Source organism: Arachis ipaensis, chromosome B4, assembly GCF_059453495.1.
Source record: "Arachis ipaensis isolate K30076 ecotype BB chromosome B4, ASM5945349v1, whole genome shotgun sequence".
Lineage (NCBI taxonomy): Eukaryota > Viridiplantae > Streptophyta > Magnoliopsida > Fabales > Fabaceae > Arachis > Arachis ipaensis.
In genome coordinates, this window is record NC_142439.1 from 148,222,880 (window position 1) to 148,246,834 (window position 23,955).

At 28.2% G+C, this 23,955-nt stretch overlaps 1 protein-coding gene across 1 annotated transcript; it reads left to right on the forward strand.

Annotated features, from left to right (window-relative positions):
* The first annotated feature begins 17,344 nt into the window (after positions 1-17,344).
* On the forward strand, positions 17,345-20,900 carry LOC107638209 (protein TWIN SISTER of FT-like). Its single transcript, XM_016341378.3, has 4 exons — positions 17,345-17,605; positions 17,700-17,761; positions 20,095-20,135; positions 20,231-20,900. The coding sequence occupies exons 1-4, from the start codon at positions 17,399-17,401 to the stop codon at positions 20,461-20,463; spliced, it is 543 nt and encodes a 180-aa protein (XP_016196864.1). The 5' UTR covers positions 17,345-17,398; the 3' UTR covers positions 20,464-20,900.
* The last annotated feature ends 3,055 nt before the right edge of the window (positions 20,901-23,955 follow it).

Consider the following 23,955-nt stretch of genomic DNA (forward strand, 5'->3'; position numbering starts at 1 on the left):
ATTTTACCAAATAAAACTTACATAGACGATTTACACTATTAAGACATTACATATACCTATTAATTGAAAAGTTATAAATTCAATTCATATTAAAATTATGTCAAATAAAAATGTTAATATTTTTTCATGAATTCATTTATTTTCCATAATTAAATAATGTAATTTTTATATTTAACCTAATCAAAATGTTCACTTTTTGGCATTATATTCATTTTATTTTTAATATTATATAATAATGAGAAGATATAACACACAATTCTGATCTTTAATAAAATAGCACAGTACATATACAAAACAAAATTTTCATTTTGAGTTATACATACTATTTAAATAATTAAATATAATTGTCTCATTTAGACAATTATTATTATTATTAGTATTAGTATTATTATTATTATTATTATTAAAAAATACTCCTGTTGTACTTGTCTAAAAAAGTAGGAGTCACTCAGATAAAAACGTTTAAAACGTCTTTTTTTAAAGATATTTTTTAATAATTAAAATTTAACATATATAATCGATTAAATTGTGTTATTTTTATAAAAAATAGGCCAAACAATTAATTTAACCGAAAAAATAATAAATCAAATTTTGAATTGGTCTAAATTAATATTATTTTTTTATAAAAAATAACTACAATATCCTTATTATAAAAAATGACTAAAATACTCCTATTATATATATTAATTTTAAAAATTCTAAATTCTATCTCTTTTCTTTTATCTGCCATCATAGAATTAGGATTTCAAAATCAATATATATAAAATAGAGATATTTTAGTTATTTTTTATAATAGAGATATTGTAGTCATTTTTTATATAAAAAATATTAGTTTAAATCGATTTAAAATTTAATTTATTAGTTTTTCGGTTAAACTGATTTGTCGGCTCTAATTTTAATAACAATAACACAGTTTAATCGATTATATGTATTAAATTTTAATTATCATAAAAAAATATCTTTAAAAAAATATTTTTGACATCTTTATCTGAGTGACTTCTAAAAAAGTATTTAATTTTACAATGTCATTAACTAACATAAAAATCAATTCTGCGTCGATCTTCACCATCATAAAACATCTGTAAACCACTCCTCTTATACTTAAGATTTTTTCATTTCTACTTATCTAACTAGACATTTCAAATAAAAATTTAAAATTGAAATAAAACCTTAAAATTGAAGAGGAAATATGGTCTAAAACCTTGAAAAGTGTATTTTGACTTCCACTAATATCACTTCCATGACCGTGTGACAACATAAATGCACAAATTTGCCAATCAAACGGCATGCATAATGCATATAAGAGTCTTAGATGAATCACTTTTTTAAGAGATATTATATGCTACTTTTACTCTTTATTTTTGACAAATTAAGAAAAAATCTACAAAGAAAACATAAATATTATATGGATTATTCTCTACATACAAGTCATTTACACATACAAGTCCATACAAGTCATTTATATTGTATTATTTAAGAATTTTTTATGTATGTGTATTGATAAGTTCTATATAATTCAAAATTCTTCCTCTTCTTCCTTACATTATAAAAGTGGATTTTATTGAATTAGGGTTAAGTTGTATAAACTTGTACGTCAAAAAAGACTTGTATGTGTAGCAGGTCTCATATTATATACATCTATTTCGTGGCCTATGCATATTATGTATCGTCGATGTCGCATTCCTTTTGAATTTGAGGATTATTATATGCACTTGTCAATTTGTTGTGATGAGTTCAAACTCTCTCTACACTACATTATTACACTAATATCTAGAAGCTGTTTAAGTTTGCATAATGCACACACATGGCATGATATATACACACTTTGTTACAATCAAATGCGTGCATCATTATCCTTTATTTGTCTTTCTCTTTCTCTTCTTGGAAGTTCCAAAGATCAGATGCATGCATGGCGCAACTCGCGACTTCGAGGAGAATGTAAGCCTTGTGTTTTATTTGCGTCCACTCTTAATTAATTGTCAGTTTTTGTAAAGAATAAAACACTATCTAACTAGCTAGTACATTAGTAAGATCACACAATAAAATCAAATCCAACAGTAGTGATTAAACTTTGATTTGCTTTGCTTTTGTTCATCATGTGAATTTTGATAAGAATGTTATTCTCATAAAACGGTTAATACTTTATACTACTACTTATTAATAAGATAAAATGAGGTATAGTTTGTGATCATTTTTAAAAAAATAATAGAAAAATGAAAGAGTAGCTATTTGGCGAAGCAATTGCACTTATAATAGAGATGGCACAAGATTCAACTCATATAGCTTGCAAAATAAAATAAAATGAAATGAAAGAGTTCACTTAACCTATATATATACCATTCACAGGTTTTGGCAAGGCCAGATTAGTTGTTTTGCGGTTCATTTTAGAGTATAAAAATTAAAAATGAAAAACACTTAAGACTCCTCGTAAAATGAAAAACACTTAACAGGAACACCAGTATTTCAATTATTTTAATCGTTGATATGAATTATAAAAAATATATATAATATATATTAATTGAAATTAACGGTTAAAATAATTGAAACACTAGTATCCCGCTACACTTGAAATTTTTCTTTTAGTATATTCACACCACATATCTAACCTAACATTTATTAAACTTATTTAATTATAATGTGGTTATTTTATTTAGTATATTACTGGTTTTTTGTAGATAATAATTTGCAAAATATTTATCAAATTAACATATTTATCCCATTTTTTTGGATATATATAGCTGGCCAACTCACTAAACGACCCTAGCCTAATACTAATTAGGTATGTACCTATATCTTTATCCTGTATATCTTTTTATCTAATTATTAACTGAAAGGATTCCTGGTTGACAACCTATATATGTTACCATTAATATGGAAGTATAAATATTGGGGGCATAGGTGTAAAGTATGTATTGTGGATCAATAATTGAAGATGGGTTATTTCTGAAAAAGTTCCTAGCTAGCTTATTCTCTTAATTAAATCTTGTATTGACCACTCACCAGATATTCTATGCTTTATTTATTTATTTTCATGATACATTCTATTTCAAGTATACATATGTAAAGATACAAAAATGTGCACATAGTATATTTTTAACTCTACTTTACAACTCAAATTAGGCAGATGTCAACTACTGTGTAACTGAATGTGTATATACTAATGTTATCATATTGATAATAATTTAAAATATTTTATTTAAGTTAATATTTATAACGTTATGTATATAATAATGTCTATAATTATATATTCATTGTATTTCATATTATCTAATTATTTTGATAATAACTAAAAATACAGAATAAGATAATTTTATAAGTAGTGTTAGACTGATTTTTTATTATTTACTAAATATTTTTGTTAATTAAATTGGTGATACTGTGATAGCATAGAATAGTTGGTATTATTTGAATTTCTGGTTAATTATGAGAGATAAGTGAGGATCTCTACCATGTGAATTGTGTCGAGACACCAATAATATTATGAGTTAATAGTCAAAATCGTTCTTAAAAAATTATCCAATCTCCATTTTAGTTGCCAAAAAATAAAATCAATCAAAAGAATCCTCAAAAAATAATCGAATTAGTAGAATTCATCCTTCCGTGACAGTTGATATCGTGGTTAATGTTGACTAACGTCATCGCCAAATAGCACTCTCATCGTTCCTAGGTTCTCTGCACACTATCAAACACCATCATCTATCTATCTTCATGGAACAAAAAATAATCCACACCAAAACAAATCTTCTCAATTCAAAATTTAAATTAATTTCTCTTGTGAAGATGATGAAACTGAAAAGCACATGCAATATAGAACAAAAACAAAACTACCAACTTCAAATTAGAAATTAACAAAGATATGCATGTGAGAAAAATCATAATAAATTTCATAAATAAAAAAAGCTAGTATGATAAAATTAATAATTAATTCTCAAAAAAGATAAAATTAATCAAATTAATTCTTAAAAAATAATTATTAGTGGAGTTCATTTTTTCGTCATCTCAATTGATAGCGTAGTTAATATTTACTGACGTGAAACGTTATTTGACAGTGTAACACATACTAAAATGGCATAATTTTATTCAAAAAATATTTGCTATCATTTAAATTTTTGGTTGATTATTAAAGATAAGTGAGGATCTTTGTCATGTGAATTGTATCGACACACCAATAATATTATAAAAGTAAATAGTATCTTTTGACTTTTCTCTTTATATGAATCCTATAAATTTTTTTCTCTCAAAGGAAGTTTTAGTATATTCACACGATATATCTAACCTAACATTTATTAAACTTATTTAATTATAATGTGGTTATTTTATTCAGTATATTACTGGTTTTTTATAGATAATAATTTGCAAAATATTTATCAAATTAAGATATTTATCCCATTTTTTTGGATATATATAGCTGACCAACTCACTAAACGCCCCCTAACCTAATACTAATTAGGTATGTACCAATGTCTTTATCCTGTATATTTTTTTTCTAATTATTAACTAAAAGGAATTCCGGTTGACAACCTATGCTACCATTAATATGGAAGTATAAATATTGGGGCATAGGTATAAAGTACGTATTGTGGTTCAATAATTGAAGATGGGTTATTTTTGAAAAAGTTCCTAGCTAGCTTATTCTCTTAGTTAAATCTGTATTGGCCACTCACCAGATATTCTATGCTTTATTTATTTATTTTCATAATACATTCTATTTCAAGTAAACATATGTAAAGATATAAAAATGTGTACGTAATATATTTTTAACTCTAATTTACAAACCCAAATTAGGCAGATGCCAAATACGGAGTAATTGAATGTGTATATACTAATGTTATAATATTGATATAATTTAAAATATTTTATTTAATTCAATATTTATAATTTTATGTATATAGTGTCTATAATTATATACTCATTAATTACGTTGAATATTATCTAATAAATTTGACAATAATTAAAAATATAAAATAAGATAATTTTATAAGTGTTAGCCTCATCATTTATTATTTATTAAATATTTTTGTTAATTAAATTGGTAATAATGAGATAGTATAAAATAGTTGGTACCATTTAAATTTCTAGTTGATTATTAGAACAACTCTAATAGAATTTTTTTGGGTATTACTTTTAATTTTTCCAATAATTGAATTGATTTGACATTAAAATTTATATTGGTTATAATTTTTGAAATGATATTAATATCAGTAAAAAAATACGTATCATTTTAAAAAAAGATCGATATAATGCATCTACTTGTATAATAAATCTATTAAACTCATTAAATAAACATGATAATATTATTAATAAATTAAAATGACACTAAGTATTGAAGTGACAAATTTCATATTGAATATTAAATAAATTTTTATGATATATGGTCCCATAAATATTTACGTAGAATTTTATAGGACCCAAAATGAAATGAAATTAAAACTAAGTATTAGAGATGCTCTTAAGATAAGTTAGAATCTTTACGAGTGTCTAGACACCAATAATATTATTAAAGTAATTAGGATCTTTTGACTTTTGCTTTAATTGGTAAGAAGGAAGCACCACCATGAAAGGGCTCTCGGTGACAGAGAGGATCAATTAACATCAGAGGTCAATTCACCCTGCTACTGGTATATAGAAGCTTAACTTTGAAAAAGAGAAATAAGTTTACATCAAATCTTCAAACTTTAAAGTAATAAGACCTAAAGATAATATTTGTACAAAATAAAGTATGAAATCCACAAAAAAAACTAAAGTAAAAACCACGTAAGGTTATTAGCTACCATAAAAAGTTATATTCGCCATAGAAAGCCATTGAAAGCCTTGAGCCCTTGATTGTTGCAGAACCGTACAAAAGTGAAGGGATTGACATATGCTTTGAAGCTATTCACTCAGAGCCAAATAAATATTGATGATGTTAAAGAACCCACACTTTTTATCTTCTGGATCAGAGCCTCTCGTAAGAGTTGTTGGCCTCCCATCAAGCTGCATCAGGTTCCAGTCTTGAGTTTAACTCAACTGGTGGAATTTAAGAATTCATGGAGTTATTAAGGCCTTACATGATATGCTAACTTCATTTACATTTATTTCTGCTTGTTATTAATAGTCTTCATGTTTTATATCTTTTTATTTTGTTTGTGTTGATGGACTAATAAGCTATACCATACTCCATTCTCAACCTGCTGAGGGTTTGTTTGTGTACTCTATGAAATTATTAAAATGGAAACTCAGGTGCAGTCAACTTCACGTGAAAAAAGAATTTGTAAAGTTAGTGAGTGAGTGTGATGATGATCTTTAAACATTTCGTTACTATTTAAACAAGAAATACTTCGCTCTTTGTTAACTAGAGAAATCATCATAATTAATTTTCTAATATATGGCTTCTTACATTAAAAAAGTTATGAAAGATAGAAATTGATGAAATTACAAAGGAAGGAATAAAATGGTATTTTTTGATCCATTGAAAAAAAGTTTATGATTATATAATTGATAGTGCATTATACAATAAATTATAAAAAAATATATTAAATTTGATATTAAAATAAGAAAACAAATATAAATAATGAATAAAAATATGAAATCTAAAATATAAATATTTAAGATCAAGAAAATAAAATATTTTTTTTGGATGAACAATGATTGATATGACAATAAATTGAATCAAATAATATATATTTGAATTGATTAAATTAAATAATTAATATAATAATTAATTATCATTTGTTTGGCTCAATAAAATAAGTTAAGTAAATAAAAAATATCTTATAAATATGTTATGTGTTTAAAAATCATTAATCAAAATACATAAGACAAAAAAATAATACAAATTAAAAATAAAATTAATTCATTTATTTTAGTCAAATTAAATAATTAATATAATTAATTAGTTGTATTTAATATGGTAAAATAAAATATTAAATAATGTGATATTTATCTCAATCAAATTAAATAAATGATTAACTAATACTTTTAAAAATCATTAATCAAAATATATAGGACAAAAATTAATACAAATTAAAATAAAATTAATTAATTTATTTTATTAAAATAAAATAATTAATATAATTCATTAGTTATAGTTAATATGATGAAATAAAATACTAAATAATTTAATATTTATCTCAATCAAATCAAATAAATAACTAGCTAATACTTTTAAAAATTATTAATCAAAATATATATAAAAAAAATTAATATAAATTAAAATAAAATTAATTATTTTATTCCATTAAAATTAAATAATTAATTAGTTATAGTTAATATAGTCAAATAAAATATTAAATAATTTTATATTTATTTTAATCAAATCAAAATAGTTAATTATAATATTTTTAAAATTATTAATCAAAATACATAAGACAAAAAATTAATATAAATTAAAAAAATATTTATTCTGGTCAAATTAAATAATTAATGTAATTGATTAATTATAATTAATGTGGTTAAACAAATATTAAATAATTTGATATTTATATCGATTAAATCAAGTAAATAATTAGTTATAAATATTTTAAAATTATTAATCAAAATATATAAAAAAATTAATTTAAATTAAAATAAAATTAATTTATTTATTATAATTAAATTAAATAATTAATATAATTGATTAGTTATATTAATTAACCTAAATAAATAAATCAAATAAAATAAATTAAAAAATTTCTGAAAAAATATGACTATACTGTTGATTGAAAAACTTAATTTTAATTAGGCCAGTTTTCTGGTGGTACAAGAAATAGTGTCTAATGGTGGTCAATTGTTGATACACTAATAAATATATGACACCTAGTAAAAAGATTATAAAAAGAAGCTTGCTACGTACTCCGTACTCAAGGAGAATGAGAGAAGGAGAGAGCGGGGGCGAAACGGTTGAGGGTGAAACACAGTGAGGAAGATGGCCATGCCATCAGAAGAGATAAGGGGGAGAGCGTGGATGGGTGTGTATCCGGTGTTAAGGAGGGTTCTTCTCGAGAGGGGTTAGAAAAGCCATCCAAGGTCTCTTTTAGAGATAAAGTCATTGATGCAGAAAAGTCTAAGGCCTTTGCATTAGTAGAGTCTTTATCTGGGGATGGTATCGCGACGGTGACAGGTAAGCAGGGTGATTCTCGTCCACCAAGTGTCAATTTTACCAAGGAGGCAAAGAGTTGTCTAGCTGAACCTTATAAGGAAGCCATCGTGATCAAGGTGCTGAATAAGCATTATGGCTACACGGCTCTCATGCATAAGCTTCGGATAGTATGGCGCATCAAAGGAGGGTTTGATTTGTTGGATGTGGGGTTTGGATATTTTTTGGTTAAATTTGATATTGCTGCGGATCGTGAGAAAGTCATTCTTGGTGGCCCGTGGTTGATAGACGGTCACTATGTTGCAGTAAAGCCATGGGATGTGGATTTTAGGCCATGCGAAAAATCCTTTGGATCAACGCTGGTATGGATTCGAGTCTCGGGACTTCCAATTTGGTGCTACCAGGAACAAGCAATGCTGCGAATTGCTTCTGCAATAGGGATTCCGGTGAAAGTAGATTTGGCTACTAAGCTTGCAGAAAGAGAAAAATATGCCCGAGCTTGTGTTCAAATTAATCTTGAGTTGCCTGTAATCAAACATATTATAGTGGAGGGTGTGACTTATGAAGTGGAGTATGAGAGTTTACCGTTGATTTGTGCTACTTGTGCACGATATGGGCATGATAAATCGTTGTGCATGGAGAAGGAGTCCTTGGAAGGAAACGGGAATTCCTTTGGTGATGAAAAAAATAATGAAGCCTCGACACTAGTGCCACATAACAATCATGAGATTCAACAAGAGGCTGAATCAGAAGCTCGTGATTTGGGTGAGAATCCTCGTAATTTGGGTGAGAAATTAGGAGTTGTTAAAGGGAAGGATGTGGTTATGAAATCATTGGCTCCTCACGTGCCTGATGGTCATGTTAATGAGGCATGCATGGATGATGGAGAGGGCTGGCAACAAGTGCTCCGTAAGAGAAAATTCACAATGGGCCAGTCATCAGGTTTGAAGGACCAAGATGGAAAGCAGCACAAGTTTGGTTCGAGAAGGGTTCCAAGACCCAATTTGCATGGTGATGGAGGTAAATCAATTGGCATTAGGATGGGGAAGCGAGAAAAACATGAAATTGCGCCATCTCCATCACGCAGAACTCCTGCACGTCGTGGAATTTCTCTACGGAAGCGTCCTCGGCCTTCCTCCTTGCAGAACTCGCCAGTTGATAAAAATGGTGGCACAATGGAGGAAACCTTAGTAGATGGAAGCATGGCAGGTGCAGTGTCAGGAGGTCCGAAGGTGGCAATTATTGAGGATCAGAGTGTGCCAGTACCGCAGGACAAACCACCTATTGAGGTTGGTGATTCTGTTTAGAGTTTTATGTTCTTATTTATTCTGTCCCTATTATTTATGGATAGTTTAAATATGATTGTTTGGAATATTAGGGGTGCTTCTAATAAGTTAGCCCGTGTGCATTGCAAGGAACTTGTTAGGAAATTTAGACCTGTTTTTTTTATTGTGGTTGAAACTCACTCCCCTTTTCAGCATTTAAAATTATTCTGGGAAAGATTGGGGTATCACTCTGTTGGTATAGTAGAAGCAGAGGGGCATAAGGGAGGTATTTGGTTTCTATCCTCTATGAAGGGTGTTTGTTGTAAGTTCATTGATGCTTTTGATCAGGGTGTTACTGTTGAGGTTCACTTTGATAATTTAATTTGGAGGTGTAGTGGTATTTATGGCAGTCCTCAATTTAATAAAAGGGTTCTCCTTTGGGATTATCTTGTTGCACAATCCATGGTTTTTCAAGGACCTTGGATTGTTCTTGGTGATTTTAATGAAGTCAAATTTTCTCATGAATCTAAGGACTGTCAGTTTTCTCATCAAAGAGCAGACATGTTTGCTACTTCATTAGGGGATAGTGGTTTGTTTGATCTGAAGACTATTGGGAGGCAGTTTTCTTGGTACAGGAGGGTGAAAAATTATGTTGACGTGGCAAAAAAGCTTGATCGAGTCTGTATAAATAATAGTTGGTTATCTATCTTTCCAGAGGCTTATGCAGAAGTTTTAAATAGGCTTCAGTCTGATCATTGCCCTATTTTGGTGCGTTGTGAAGGTCGTCCTCAGCCTAAAGGGAATCGACCTTTCCGATTTGTTGCTGCTTGAGCTACTCATCCTGGGTATAGGGATATTGTGAACCAGTCATGGTGGTCTGGTAATAGAGGAATTCATGGCAAGCTTTCGGAAGTACAGAAGAATTCACTAGAGTTTAACTCGAAGGTATTTGGTAACATTTTTGTTAAGAAATGTGAATTAGAGCAGCAGATTAATTATTTACAAAAGCGTTTGGAAGTGGTGGATAGTATTTATTTGCGTCAGAAGGAGCGACAGTTGCTTGATGATTATAATAATACTCTAGTGCAAGAAGAGCTCCTATGGTTCCAAAAGTCCAGAGAGCAGTGGGTAAGGTTCGGGGATAGAAATACAAGATTCTTTCATATTCAAACTCTTGCGCGAAGGAAGCATAATAAGATTCATGGCCTTTTTCTCAAGGATGGAGTGTGGGAAACTGATCCAGAGGTTCTGAGTCAAGAAGCAGAGTCTTTCTATAAAAGCTTATTCTGTCATTTGGATGATGTTGATTTGGGTTGCCTTGGTGATGTGCCTCTTCCTTCTCTAAATGAGGAAGCTTGCAATAACCTTACAGCACTAGTTACTATGGAGGAAGTCAAAGCAGCGGTTTTTCACATGAACTCTTTTAAAGCTCCGGGTCCTGATGAGTTTCAAGCTTTCTTCTTCAAAGAATATTGGGAGATCATTGGTCTTGATGTTTGGAAGATGGTTAAGCAGGCATTCTCCGGTGTTCCTCTTGATCCGAGAATGTTGGATACTTTACTAGTTCTCATTCCAAAGGTTGAATCACCGGTATCTATGAAAGATTTCAGACCGATTAGTCTCTGCAATGTAGTTTACAAGATCATCACGAAGGTCCTTGTTAATAGGCTTCGTCCTCATCTTGCGGAGATTGTTGGCCCGCTTCAAGGAGGATTTATTCCGGGACGAGGAACTCCTGACAACATCATTATTGCCCAAGAAGTCCTCCACTTTATGAAGAAGACTAAATCAAAGAAAGGCACACTGGCATTTAAGATTGATCTGGAGAAAGCTTATGACAGAGTTGACTGGAGGTTTTTAGCTCGTACCCTTAAAAGCTTTGGTTTTCCTATTCCTACACTTAATTTGATTATGAATTGTGTCACTGCTTCTTCCTTATCTATTCTTTGGAATGGGAGTCGTCTGAATGGCTTTACTCCTAGTCGAGGTCTTAGACAAGGAGACCCTATGTCACCCTATCTTTTTGTGTTGTGTATGGAGCGATTGGCATGCTTTATTAGTCATCAGGTTGATTTGGGCTTGTGGGAACCGGTTGCTATTTCTAGAGGAGGACCAAGAATATCCCACTTAATGTTTGCGGATAACTTGCTTCTATTCTGTAAAGCTACAAAGAGACAAGTGCAAAATGTGATGTTGGTTTTAGAGACTTTTTGCAAAGCATCTGGGATGAAGATTAATGTGGAAAAGTCTAAAGTGCTTTGCTCCAAGAATGTCTCTGCAACAAGGAAAGAGGTTTTCATTGGGGTATCCTCTATCAGATTTGTCCAAGACTTGGGCAAGTATCTTGGAGTTACCCTTAGCCATTCTAGGGTGACTCGTTCAGCTTTCAATGGTGTCCTGGATAAGATTCGGAGTAGGCTAGCAAGCTGGAAAGGAAGTTTACTCAATCGGCTGGTAGACTTTGCTAGGTTAATTCTGTTGTCGCTGCTATTCCCACGTACCAGATGCAGGTCTCTATTTTTCCCAAAGGAATCATTAGTAAATTGGAGTCTATGATGAGGAATTTTCTTTGGAAAGGACAAGTTGATGGAAGAGGATTGAATCTTGTTAGTTGGAAGGTACTGGTTACTCCAAAAAAATATGGAGGTTTAGGGATTAGAGATCCTTATTGTGTAAATATTGCTCTTCTTGGGAAGCTAGTTTGGACTTTCTTCCAGCAGCCAGACAAGCTATGGGTCCAATTGTTGGATGCCAAATACCGATCATCTCTATATGACTGTTTTAGTTATCCTAAGAACAAGGACTCTCCCATTTGGAGGTGTCTTTGCAAGGCTTGGAAAGTGTTGAAGGATGGGTTTGCTTGGTGTATTGGAGATTTGAACCAGAATTTTTGGTTTTGTAGCTGGAAGAAAGAAGGACGGTTATCTAATGAGATCGATTATGTTCACATTTCTGATTCGAATCTCCGGATACAGGATATTTGGTCGGTTGGTAGGTGGCATTTGGATACTCTTTATTCTCCTTTATCTCAAAATCTGAAAGATAATATTCTTTCTTACAATCCAGATGAACAAGCAGGTCCGGAAGTGGGTTGGTATTGGAGTGGGTCTGCTGCCAAAGTCTATAACTCTCGCAATGGTTACTTTTGGTTGTGTAAGCAGCTGTTTGGTTGGGAGGAGCGGGAGAATTGGCTTTGGCTTTGGCTTTGGCGCCAGCTTGTTCCGGAAAAGCATAAATTTTTGGCTTGGTTGTGTCTTAAGGAGGCTCTTCCTACTGCAAGTTTTCGCTTTAGAAGAGGGATGTCGTCATCGGATAAGTGTCCAAGATGTCTTTCTAGCCAGGAATCGGTTTTACATTGTATTCGGGATTGTCCCAAAGCTCAGCTTGTCTGGCATAGGTTGGATATTTCTTGTCATCCTTTGGATTTGAAGAACTGGTTCTTGTATCATAGCAGAGAGCATCCGTTCAAGTTCTTTTCGGGACTTTGGTGGATATGGCGAGCAAGGAATAATGACATCTTTAATCCCGATGAAACTTGGCCTCCGGAAAAAGTGATTTGTCTGGCATTAACTTCAAAAAAGGAGCTTAGGAATATCTTTGAATTACAACGTATGTCCCTTCCCTCTACTCTAAATGGTTTTTGGAATCCCCCATCCATTGGTACTTTTAAGATTAATTGTGATGCTAGTTATTTTGGTTCGGGTGATAGTGTTGGTTTTGCTTGTGTTATTAGAGATTGTAATGGGAGCTGGCAAAGGGGGTGTTTGGGAATGATTGAGAGTAATAGTATTCTTCAAGGAGAATTGTTTGCTATTTGGAGAGGATATCTCTTAGCTTGGGATGTGGGTCAACGAGATGTTATTTTTGAGACGGATTGTGTGGAAGCATTTAATCTTGTTACTCAAGATGGTTTTGGGTTTATTGATCCACTGGTGCTCAAAATAAGAGATATCATGCATTGGAATTGGCGGGTTGACTTTCGTTTGATTATGAGAGATGCAAACACGGTGGTAGATACTATGGCAAAGATGGCAATGAAGTTACAACTTTCGCATGTGGAGCTTCTTTCACCTTGGGAGGAGTTTAAGAGTAGTTTTAAACGGGACTGTCCCTCTATTTAGGCAGTTCCTTGTTTTGTTTGTTTTGTTTTTCTTTGTTTAATTTATTTTAGTCACCAAAAAAATAAAAAGAAGCTTGCTTAGTTAGTGTTAAAAATGATAAAATTTGTTTAATTGGGTTTTCTTACCAAATTTACATTTTACAATACATGACTTAAAAAAAAAAAAAAAACCCAATTTATAAAGGAGAGGAAAAAAATAAAAAAGAAAAAAAAAGAGAAAAATACTTCTCATGATGCCTCTTCTCTATCTGAAACTCTTTTCTCTCTTTATTGGTTTTTTTTTTTTTTTTTTTTTTGACAAAACTCTATTATTTCTATTAGTATTCATAAACACTAACATATTTTATAAATTACAGATGTTTAATTTAATTATTGTAACATTAATTTAAAACTATATGAAAATTTTAAATTTTAAAATTATAAATTTTAATTATGTAATATATTTTTGAATAATTATTCAAAAATGTCTTCAAAATTTTTAATATTAAAGACTTGAGTCTACTAAGTTTTAAAATACACAAACAATTCATAATATTTATTTTTTGTTAGATACTATAATTTCTTTTTAATTTGATTCTTTTAATCAAAATGACTATTAAAATTTTTAAATATTACTTTTAGATTTTTTGAGACAATTTTATACTTAACTTTTCGAATAAAATTAGAAAGAGACTGAATCGTTTAACGAAAATAAATGTTGGAGACGATTTTATCTATTTTAAAATCTAAGAGACTAAAGTATCTCATTTTAAAATGGCCAATGATTGATTTTGATAATTATTCTACATTTTTGTTTATATAAAAAGATTTTTTTAAATTATTCATGTTAATTAAATTTAATTATTTTTATTTTTTAAAACCAAATTAATTTTATAAAAAGATTTTTATTTTTTTATTTATTTCTTGTATGGGTTTAAAATTTTAGTGTTTGTGGATTTTAGTGTTTATAAATATAAACAAAAATTTATTTTAATTTTTAAATATAATTTAATTTTTGTTTGCTATGATGATCGGTCTTCTCAAACCCAAAAAATCTAATTCATATATATTTCAGTATTTATAGAAAATGTGCTAACATTTATCTTCTCTTTATTTTTCTAGCATAAAAAAATTCTTTTCTCTAAATTTCCATTTAAAATATTTATCTTAATTATTAGTTCAAAGTTTCTTTAGAAAAATCAGATTTGACACCTCTTTATAGTCATTATAGACATAATAAAATAATAGGTACCACATAACACACCTTTTAATTATATATAATAGATTAACATTTGTTGTGAGCATAATACTGAAGTGTAAGACTATAAAAGAAAAAATTACTACTTTTGTTTTTCCTTTTCTTTCCCAAAAGGTTATTGTCAAACAATCTAAATTCCATGCCAAAAAAATTTAAACTGGACCAGAAAGAATCCTTCTTTTATTCTCAACGAATGGAAGAAAAAGAAATGACCGAGAATAACTTCTCGTTCTTATCATTGACAGATTGTGATGTAATACATATTTACTAAAAAAATCAAAAAAGAATATTGTCTGATTACATCGATTTGGAAGAGGTTCTGACCAAGATTTTTAATTATTAAAGGATTATTAAATATATTGCATCGTCATTTTGACAAAACATAAAGATATAGTAAACAAATCTCTTCAAATTGAGCATAAAAAATGTTTTTTCAATACATAAAAAAGTTAAAAAATTAATATTTAATTTGTATTTTCAATAAAAAATTATTTATAATATCCTTAATTAATATCTTTAAAATATTTATTGATAAGAATAAACTATTAAAATAGTATTTGAAAGTTTATATTACTAACAAAAACAACTTTAAAAAGGCTAACGAACAAATAAATTTTTGAAAAATTTAAAAACACGATAAAAAAAACTAAATATTAAATATGTATTCAAATAAAAGACTTCAAAGAACCAATTTTAATTTAAATTTTTACAATCATTATTAAAAAAATAAAATATTTTTATTCTTAAAATTTGATAATTTTATATTAAGTGATTTAAAAAAAATTATTGTGAATGATCAAATATTTTTTTAAAAAAATAGAGATCAAATTTTGTTCCAAATTTTTTGTGTGTACTTTTAAATATTTATTCAAATATTATCACAAAAATTTAGATAAAATAAATAAATTATTTGCTAAATACAAATTTTTTGTATCAGTTACAAAATATATTATATTTATTGGTTATTTTTGTCACATTTTAAAATTATTTATAGATGATTCTATCAAAAATATTTTGCAAAAATCTTTTTTATCGGTGCTTACATTTTTTGAGTAATAAATTAATAATTAACTCAATTGTTAATATTGTTTTATTAAAAGTCAACAAATCAAACAATATTTTAAAAAAAGGATACCACAACAGAAAATACTATTAGAAGAAAATAGCTAAAAATTACAAAAGATTAAAGCATTTGATGATAAAGACTAGAATAATGAATTAAATTAAGACTTGCATTCTCTTTGCACGTTGTAATTGCAAATTCAATTCGTGACTGAGACAAAACAAGCTAAGAAATTTGGATGGTTTCTTCCTTTTTGGAAAGAATAGATATATAATATATACTATATCTGGTAGAATATTTCCTACAACCCAGTCAATATTAATCAACTATGTATTTTTCTATTAAACAATAATACGTGAATAACTACTAAATAAAATTATTTTTATAAAATTTAATTTGGTAAATATTTTTTTTTATCAATAAAATTCTCATTGCATATTTATGTTATATGTATAAAATATAAATTCTTAAAATAAATCATTAACACTTATTAAAATACTCCATATTGTAACTAGAATAAAAAAACACAACTAAAATACTCAATATTGTACTCTTTTAACGAATGACTACCTATTCACACAAAAAATAAAAATAAGGTTGTTAATAGAAAAGAATATATTGCTTTACAAAAAAGTAAAGATTTCAAAAGTTACTTTATATGCTATTTATTATACACCATATCTTATCTTTTATGTATATAATCTAAAAGTTAACGTATCTTCCGATTCTTTGAAGAAAACAAATTTAGGTAAATGATGAATAATTATTGAAACGATATATATATATATATATATATATATATATATATATATATATATATATATATAAAAGGAGGAGATAATTTAACTTGTTTCAATGGACGAAGCATATTATTAGATTTTATGATCGTCAATCGTAATTCTTTATTCCTTATTCTATATTGGTGACTATTATCTCTTAGACTCGTACTATTGTCTGATATAGCTGTATATTAACAAATTTTAGAAAAAAAAAAACGATTATTATTTATGAAACTGATTTGAGTAGGTTATTATTAACTCCTCAAACGTTTATAAATTATAATTAGCTAACAAGTAAAGGAGAATGAAACTACTAGTAAATACCTTGAGTTTGTTTGTTTTTAAAATGGATGGAAGATTTGGTTTGTTTTCATTTTAGTTCATGCACGAACTATTAATATCAAAAAAAAAAAAATCATGTGGCTCAATTATTATTGCTATGGTGCATAGAAAGTCCAAGTAATGAACTACTAAACTTTAAATTAGTACTTTCTTTTGATTATTAGATCGGTCCTAATATTGAATTAGAAATATTTTATTATTATTCTAATTAAGGAACTCCACCAAAGTATATATGCACATATATATTTTAGACATCAATCATAAGATATTCATAAATATCTCAAGTATCTTTAGTTTACACTTTTTAAGATATGCTTCTTTTTTTAAATAAGAAATATTTAGTTTTTTTAAATATTTAATAGATGATCGACATTTTTTTATATTTATTTTTATTTAAATTAATATTAATCAACTTTTTTTTGAACTCGGTAGTCACATTGAAGGGAGCTAAACGCATAAATAGGGGATAAGCCCTCTCACGTTTTAGTAAAATTTGACAACAGACAGTTAAACAAACTGACGTAAACATATATAGCTGTATGCCTAGAACAACAATAATGGACCCTCTTGCTGTTGGAGGGGTAATCGGAGATGTTGTTGATCCTTTTGTAAGTTGTGTTTCTCTGAGGATTGTATATCACAATAACTCAGAAGTTGTTAATAGTTTGGAGTTGAAGCCATCCCAAATTATCAATCAACCAAGAGTTGACGTTGGTGGTGATGATTTTAGAACTTTTTACACTCTGGTACGTAGAATTTACTACTTTGTAGTTTTCTGTTATTACCGTATATTTTAAAATTTCATACAATGAATAACTATATCTGTATATTATGATGCAGATAATGGTGGACCCTGATGCACCTAGTCCTACTAATCCAAATATGAGAGAGTATTTACACTGGTGAGTCCATAGTTCTGTATCTCCATCTGTGTCTGCTATAGTTACATGACTGAATTCTGTGAGTACTGTTTCCTTATAAATGGTTAAAATTTGAGGGTCTTTTATTTAAATAAAAAAATTATTATTTTATTGCGATGCAAAAATATATTATTTTATGCATTTAGTTGTGTTTTACAGTTAAAAAATACGGAAATAGAAGAATACATTTTTGTATTAAGAGTATGCAAAAATCAGAAAAAAAATTTTTGTATTAATATAATTTTTTATTTTCGTATTCTTTACCTGTGAAAACACAGCTTAATGTACAAAATGATATATTCTGTGTCTGCGTTTAAATCGGTAAATAATGAATTTTTTATTTAAATAAAAAACTTAAAATTTGTTAGCCTAAAAACTGTAGTATAACGTTGACCGTGCTTTTCTTGTATGTAACAGTGTAACTCACATCTTACTTGAATTTTTGAAAGTGTCTAATTATAATAAAAAAATTACATGACCCAAAATAAATAGTCACATTCAATATATGTATGATATAGTTGAAGTTAATATTTAAGTGAAAACCTATTAAATTTAAGGGATCGTTTGATTTGTATTTGTATATTTTATTTTTAAAATTTTATAAAGAAAATAGAGATAAAAAATATAAATTTTATTGTTTTCACCAAAATATAATAATAAAATTTGTTAGCTTTAAATAAGAAGTCTCTATTATTTAAAAAATTTTAAAATATTATTAATTGATATTCCATTTAAGTAATATTATTAAAAAATGTTTGAATTTTAAAATAAAAAAGAATAATCTCAGTTTGAGAGTATAAATTTTAGAAAATTCAAAATTCTTTTAGCAAGTAACATGAAAATTCAAAATTTATATTAAAATTAAAAATGAACTAATCTCATCACTTTATACTATACCCTAAAATAATTTACAATTTTTTAACTATTCTAGACTTCATTAACATGTGAAAAAAGTTTCCTGGTAATGGAAACAGAAGTGATATATGTAAGCTAATGATAAAATATTAAGGTACAGTTTAGGCAAATAGTTTAATTAAATTTTTTTTTTGAAAAAATAGTTTAAATAATAAATACTTATATTAAAAATAATTTATAAATAAATTATTTTGTATTTAATTTTTTAGTTTTAAAAGTGCTTATTTAAAAAAATTGTGATAACAAATTTTTTATTATGAGAGAAGTTATTTTTTTTAAATTTTCTTATAAGTACTTAAATAGTTTTTTTTAGAAAGTTATAATTTAGTTTTGAAAATTGTATCAGACATTAATAGTCTAAGTGTTGTTCGCAGTGCGGTTTGGATCGGTTTTGAGACCAAAACTCATATGATCCAAACACTAATTTTACTTGCGGTGCGATTTAGATTGGATGATTTTTTCTTTTTAAATAATCGATCTAATTTCAAGCGGTTTTGATTAGATTGGATTTGCGATTTTGTAAATTAAACAAATTAAATACATATAACAAATCTCAACATCAATTTTTAAATAATCAACAATGACATAACAAGTCTCAATATTATCTTAAAAAACCAACGATAACATAACAATACAAATAAAATTATAGGTTAGTTAAAATAAATAAATAAATAACATATTAAACATAAAATATTTATTAAATAAGAATAATACATATATAATATAAAAATGTATAACAAATTGATCATGCTATAAATATAATTTTAAATATAATAATAAACTAATAATTATAGCACATTAAACGGTTTGGATTGGATTGAATCAGTTATGAAAAGTAGATCCAAAATCCGATCCGATCCAGCAGTTTACAAAAATAGAATTCAATCAAATCTAAATTAGTGCGGTTTTAATCGATTTTTGGTTTGAATTGAATTGAATGAACAATTTAAGGGGCGGAGCTAGAATAAACATTAGAGGGGGGCTAAAAATATTTACACAATAAAATAATATTAAAATAATTTTTTGAGGAGGCTAAATTGAAATTTACATATAATTTACATGTAAACATTTAAAATTAGGGGCCGTTGCCCCCTTTCGCAGTATGTAGCTCCACCTCTGGTTTAAATTTGAACAGTTCTAACTAATACTATTACTTTTTATAAGTTAAAAATTCAAAAAATAACTTTTAAAACTTTTCAAACGGCCTAAGATTATCTAAGAATATAATACACACATTACTCATTGTAGCATGACATATTTTTTTGAAGCCATGACAATGCAATCAACATGTATCCCATAGTAATACGTTCTCTAACTATGTATCATATCCTAATTAATAACTCAAAAATATCTCTATATATCACTGATGAGTTTTGCTTCGATCTTAAACCATGGTTTAGGTTGGTAATGAATATTCCAGGGACGACAGGAACGAGCTTCGGTAAGCAGTCAATCAATTAACATATCATTGTTATGTAGAATAATGTGATTATTAAATAAACGAAAATTTAACTAAGTGAAAGGTAACAAATGCAGGACAAGAGATAGTTGGATACGAAAGCCCAAGACCAATAGCAGGAATACATAGGATGGTGTTTGTGTTGTACAAACAAATGAGGAGGCAAGAAGTGATACACCCTCCAAGATGGCGTAACAACTTCAACACTCGTGACTTCGCACAAGTCTACAATCTTGGAACTCCTGTTGCTGCTCTCTACTTCAATTGCCAGCGGGAGAGCGGTTGGGGTGGAAGGAGAATCATCATTTAGCTTTATCCTTCCTTCAACCCAAAAATGGGCTTAGGCCCACCCTTAATTTACCAAAATGGGCTTTTTTAATTCATAAGTGTTAAAACACTACTCATTTAAAACCTAAACCCATCACCAAAATTTGACCTCTATCCTTCAACAAAAATAAAAAAACTACTATTATTTTCTCTACCGTTGTTATGACCCAAAACTATATAATAATAATACTCAAAAGGGTCTGAAAGTTGTACTAGTTATTGAATTAAACAAGGCACTGATGAAGCCCTTGATCAATGGCAGCAGCACCTGCCTCACTAGGAGCTGTACCTAGGTTCAAATTCTCGATGAGAAATATAAAACCCATATTAGTAGTAATAGTGTATGTGAACGAATGTGTGTTGTGTAATGTATAAGAACCAAAAAATAAAAAACAAGGCAGTGATGATTTGTGTCAAATATAAGTTTGAGCTGTATCTTATATTTTTTTAAGGTTAATATTAGAATTTACTTTCTAAATAACGAATTGAAGGATGACTCTTAATGGATTTTGAAAAAAAAAATTGGTTTTAATATTTAGTTTTATATTCTTATCTATTTTGACTTTTTATATTTAATTTAAATTTTAAAATTACGAAAGAGTACATAAATACTGTGCAATCAATTCATTTTCTTTCATTGATTTACATAATAATAATAATAATAATAATAATAATAATAATAATAATGTTATTTTAATAAATATATTAAACGAAAGAGACATAAATAAATAATTTTTGTACAAAATTAATAATGGATGGTTATCAGTAACAAAGGGAATGGGTGGTTGAATTTTGGCCTCCTTTGCTGCTGAATACTATTTTTGTATTATTAAAAGAACTTAGGAGATATTTTTATTTTGTCTCCTGTCGAGTAAAGAGACTCCTCTTTTTGTCTCCTAAAACAAAAATAGAGTAGAGAAGAAAAGAGTGACACCCAGATATATCCTGATTCAACTACTAAGTGTAATGTAGCCTACATCAAGTCTCGATCACAATTATGATGGAATTTCACTATCTTTTTCACAAGATTACAAACACCAATAATTTTCTAGGATCTACCGAATCCTATCTGAAACAAATCCAGATTCTAACCCAATTTGAGTTTGACTAGAACTCAACCTAACTTTCAACAGTCAAATGCTAACCCAACTTGTAAGGAAATTCTCACAGGATCATGACATAAAATAGAAAGATGTACAAAGAAAATATGAGATATATATCTTATGGCTTTTTCTCCAAGTTTAACTTACTGTCTTTTACTTCTCATTAACTTTTTCTTACAAACCTCATCATGTTTATCTTTTTCAACGAGATTTAGACAGACTAAATTGAGAAAAAGAAATACAATATGTAAATCATGAAGGAGAAGAACTCAGAACAGTTTAGGTAGCTATTAGAACTGAACTCAGTGCTCTGTTTTTCTCTCTTACCTTCAACTCTTGGTCGTTCACTCTTATTATAGAAGAGTGAAGCTTCCAAGGTTAAATCAAGTTCAAATCACATGTTGTCTTCTTCTCCAATTCATCAGAGCTTGTAGCAGCTTGGTCAGAGGAGAGAGAGAGAGAGAAGGGCGAATCTGAGACATGCAACTTATCTTCTCTTTCATCCTTTTTCTTCAACCTCCATTGATATTGTCCATTGAGCTTAACTTTGATCTCAAGTTTTATTTCTGACCATTGATGAGCTTTTGACCATGTTTGACTTTATTTTTACCATGATTGCTTGAATTGTGCTTGAGCCTTGCCAGATTTTTTTAGGGTTTCTTAGTATAGCCCAACTGGAGGAAGAAGCTTTTTGACGTTCTCAAACCAAATGAGAATAGCTTCTTGGTTGTAGCCATTTTTTTTTCTTAGATTTGGAAACAACTTTTTTATCTTTCTCCATAACCTAATTTCTGTCGTTTTCATTTTCTTCTTCGTTGAGTGATGTGATCGAAAGAGAGAGGAGAGAGAAGAGAGAGTTTGGCTTTTAGTGGAAGCTTCAAAAAAATTAATTGAAATGAATTTTGGGTTCAATTTTTTGAATGGTGACCTAGCTAGTGAAGAGTGTGGCTGACGCCAAAGCTTAGTTTTGGTCACCAATCTTGGCGAGGTTAGCAATTTTACTATGGTGAAAATAGCCATAAATTTACCTTGGTTGGCCAAACTAAGGATACACCTCTTACTTTCAAAGAGTTTAGAAAAAAATAAGCACACAGCTTATTTCATATTCAAATAGATTTCAATTCTATTTCATAAATAAAAGGTACATGAGTTATTTATACTAGTGAGAAAAAGAAAAGCCTTCATAACTTGGACGACGTAGGACTAATACATAACACAAAGTTTATTATCCTAAACAATATAATACTTGTATTCCCTTATTATAATTAACTAATATAATTAACCTATTAATTCTACTTGCTCCTGCGTTTGTGATCACCGAATGAACTTTAAATGATTTGGGTCATCTTTTTTCTTTTCTCTTATTTGGTTTAGAGGCTTGTTATAGGACTTGATTTATTTATAATGGACTAAAGTTTGTATTTGTGTTGATGATTTGTTTCTTGGCCATGTTTATTGAATTATTTTCTTACACACAAATACAACATAATTATATAAACAATTAATAATCCTCTAATATAATAATGTTTGTTCATCACTTTAATCAAATATTAATTTTTTAAATTCAACAATAATTAATCTTTATTATCTAATTAATTTAATGTATATGATGTCCTATTTTTATTTTTTAAAATTTTATTTTAGAATATTTTATACTTTCAAATTAGTGTGAAATCTATTCCATGAAAGACGGTGATATTGTACTATAATATAACACATATGCAAAGGTGCATTATAGGCCAAATAAATTACAATAAATAGTAGTACTACAAGACAAGCAAATTTTATCATTTTTATTATCAATTAGTTAATTAGTATTAATATTTTTATACTTTTATACACAAATCCAAAAAAATTCCAAGTACAACAAAGTGTTGAGACTTAATACTGACCAAATATTGGTTGGAATTTATTGAAAAAATTGGTTTACAGACATGAACAGTAAAATATTGCAACTCTATCTTAGAACTCACCACAACTTTAAGCTCTATTATTTTGAAAAAGTAAAGAATTCAGCTCCCACCAATGCTTATGGAATGGTATATATATTAGTTGTATATGTGTATAATATATATGGAAAAATTTTTAAGTGTGAAGTCATACTGGTATTTCAGTGATTTTTAATCGTTGATCTTAATTATAAAAAATATATATAATATATATAATTAAAATCAACGATTAAAAATCACTATACCGGTACGACGGTATACTTGAAAATCTTCCGTACACTGATTTCAAAAAGTCAACTATATAGCATATTCTCATAACAACAATTGCACCTGCATGTCTTCATCGCAACAAAAGTATCTTCCCAGTGCCACTAAATTAAAATTCTGAGGGTGAAACACTATATTATGTATCCCTTTACAGAA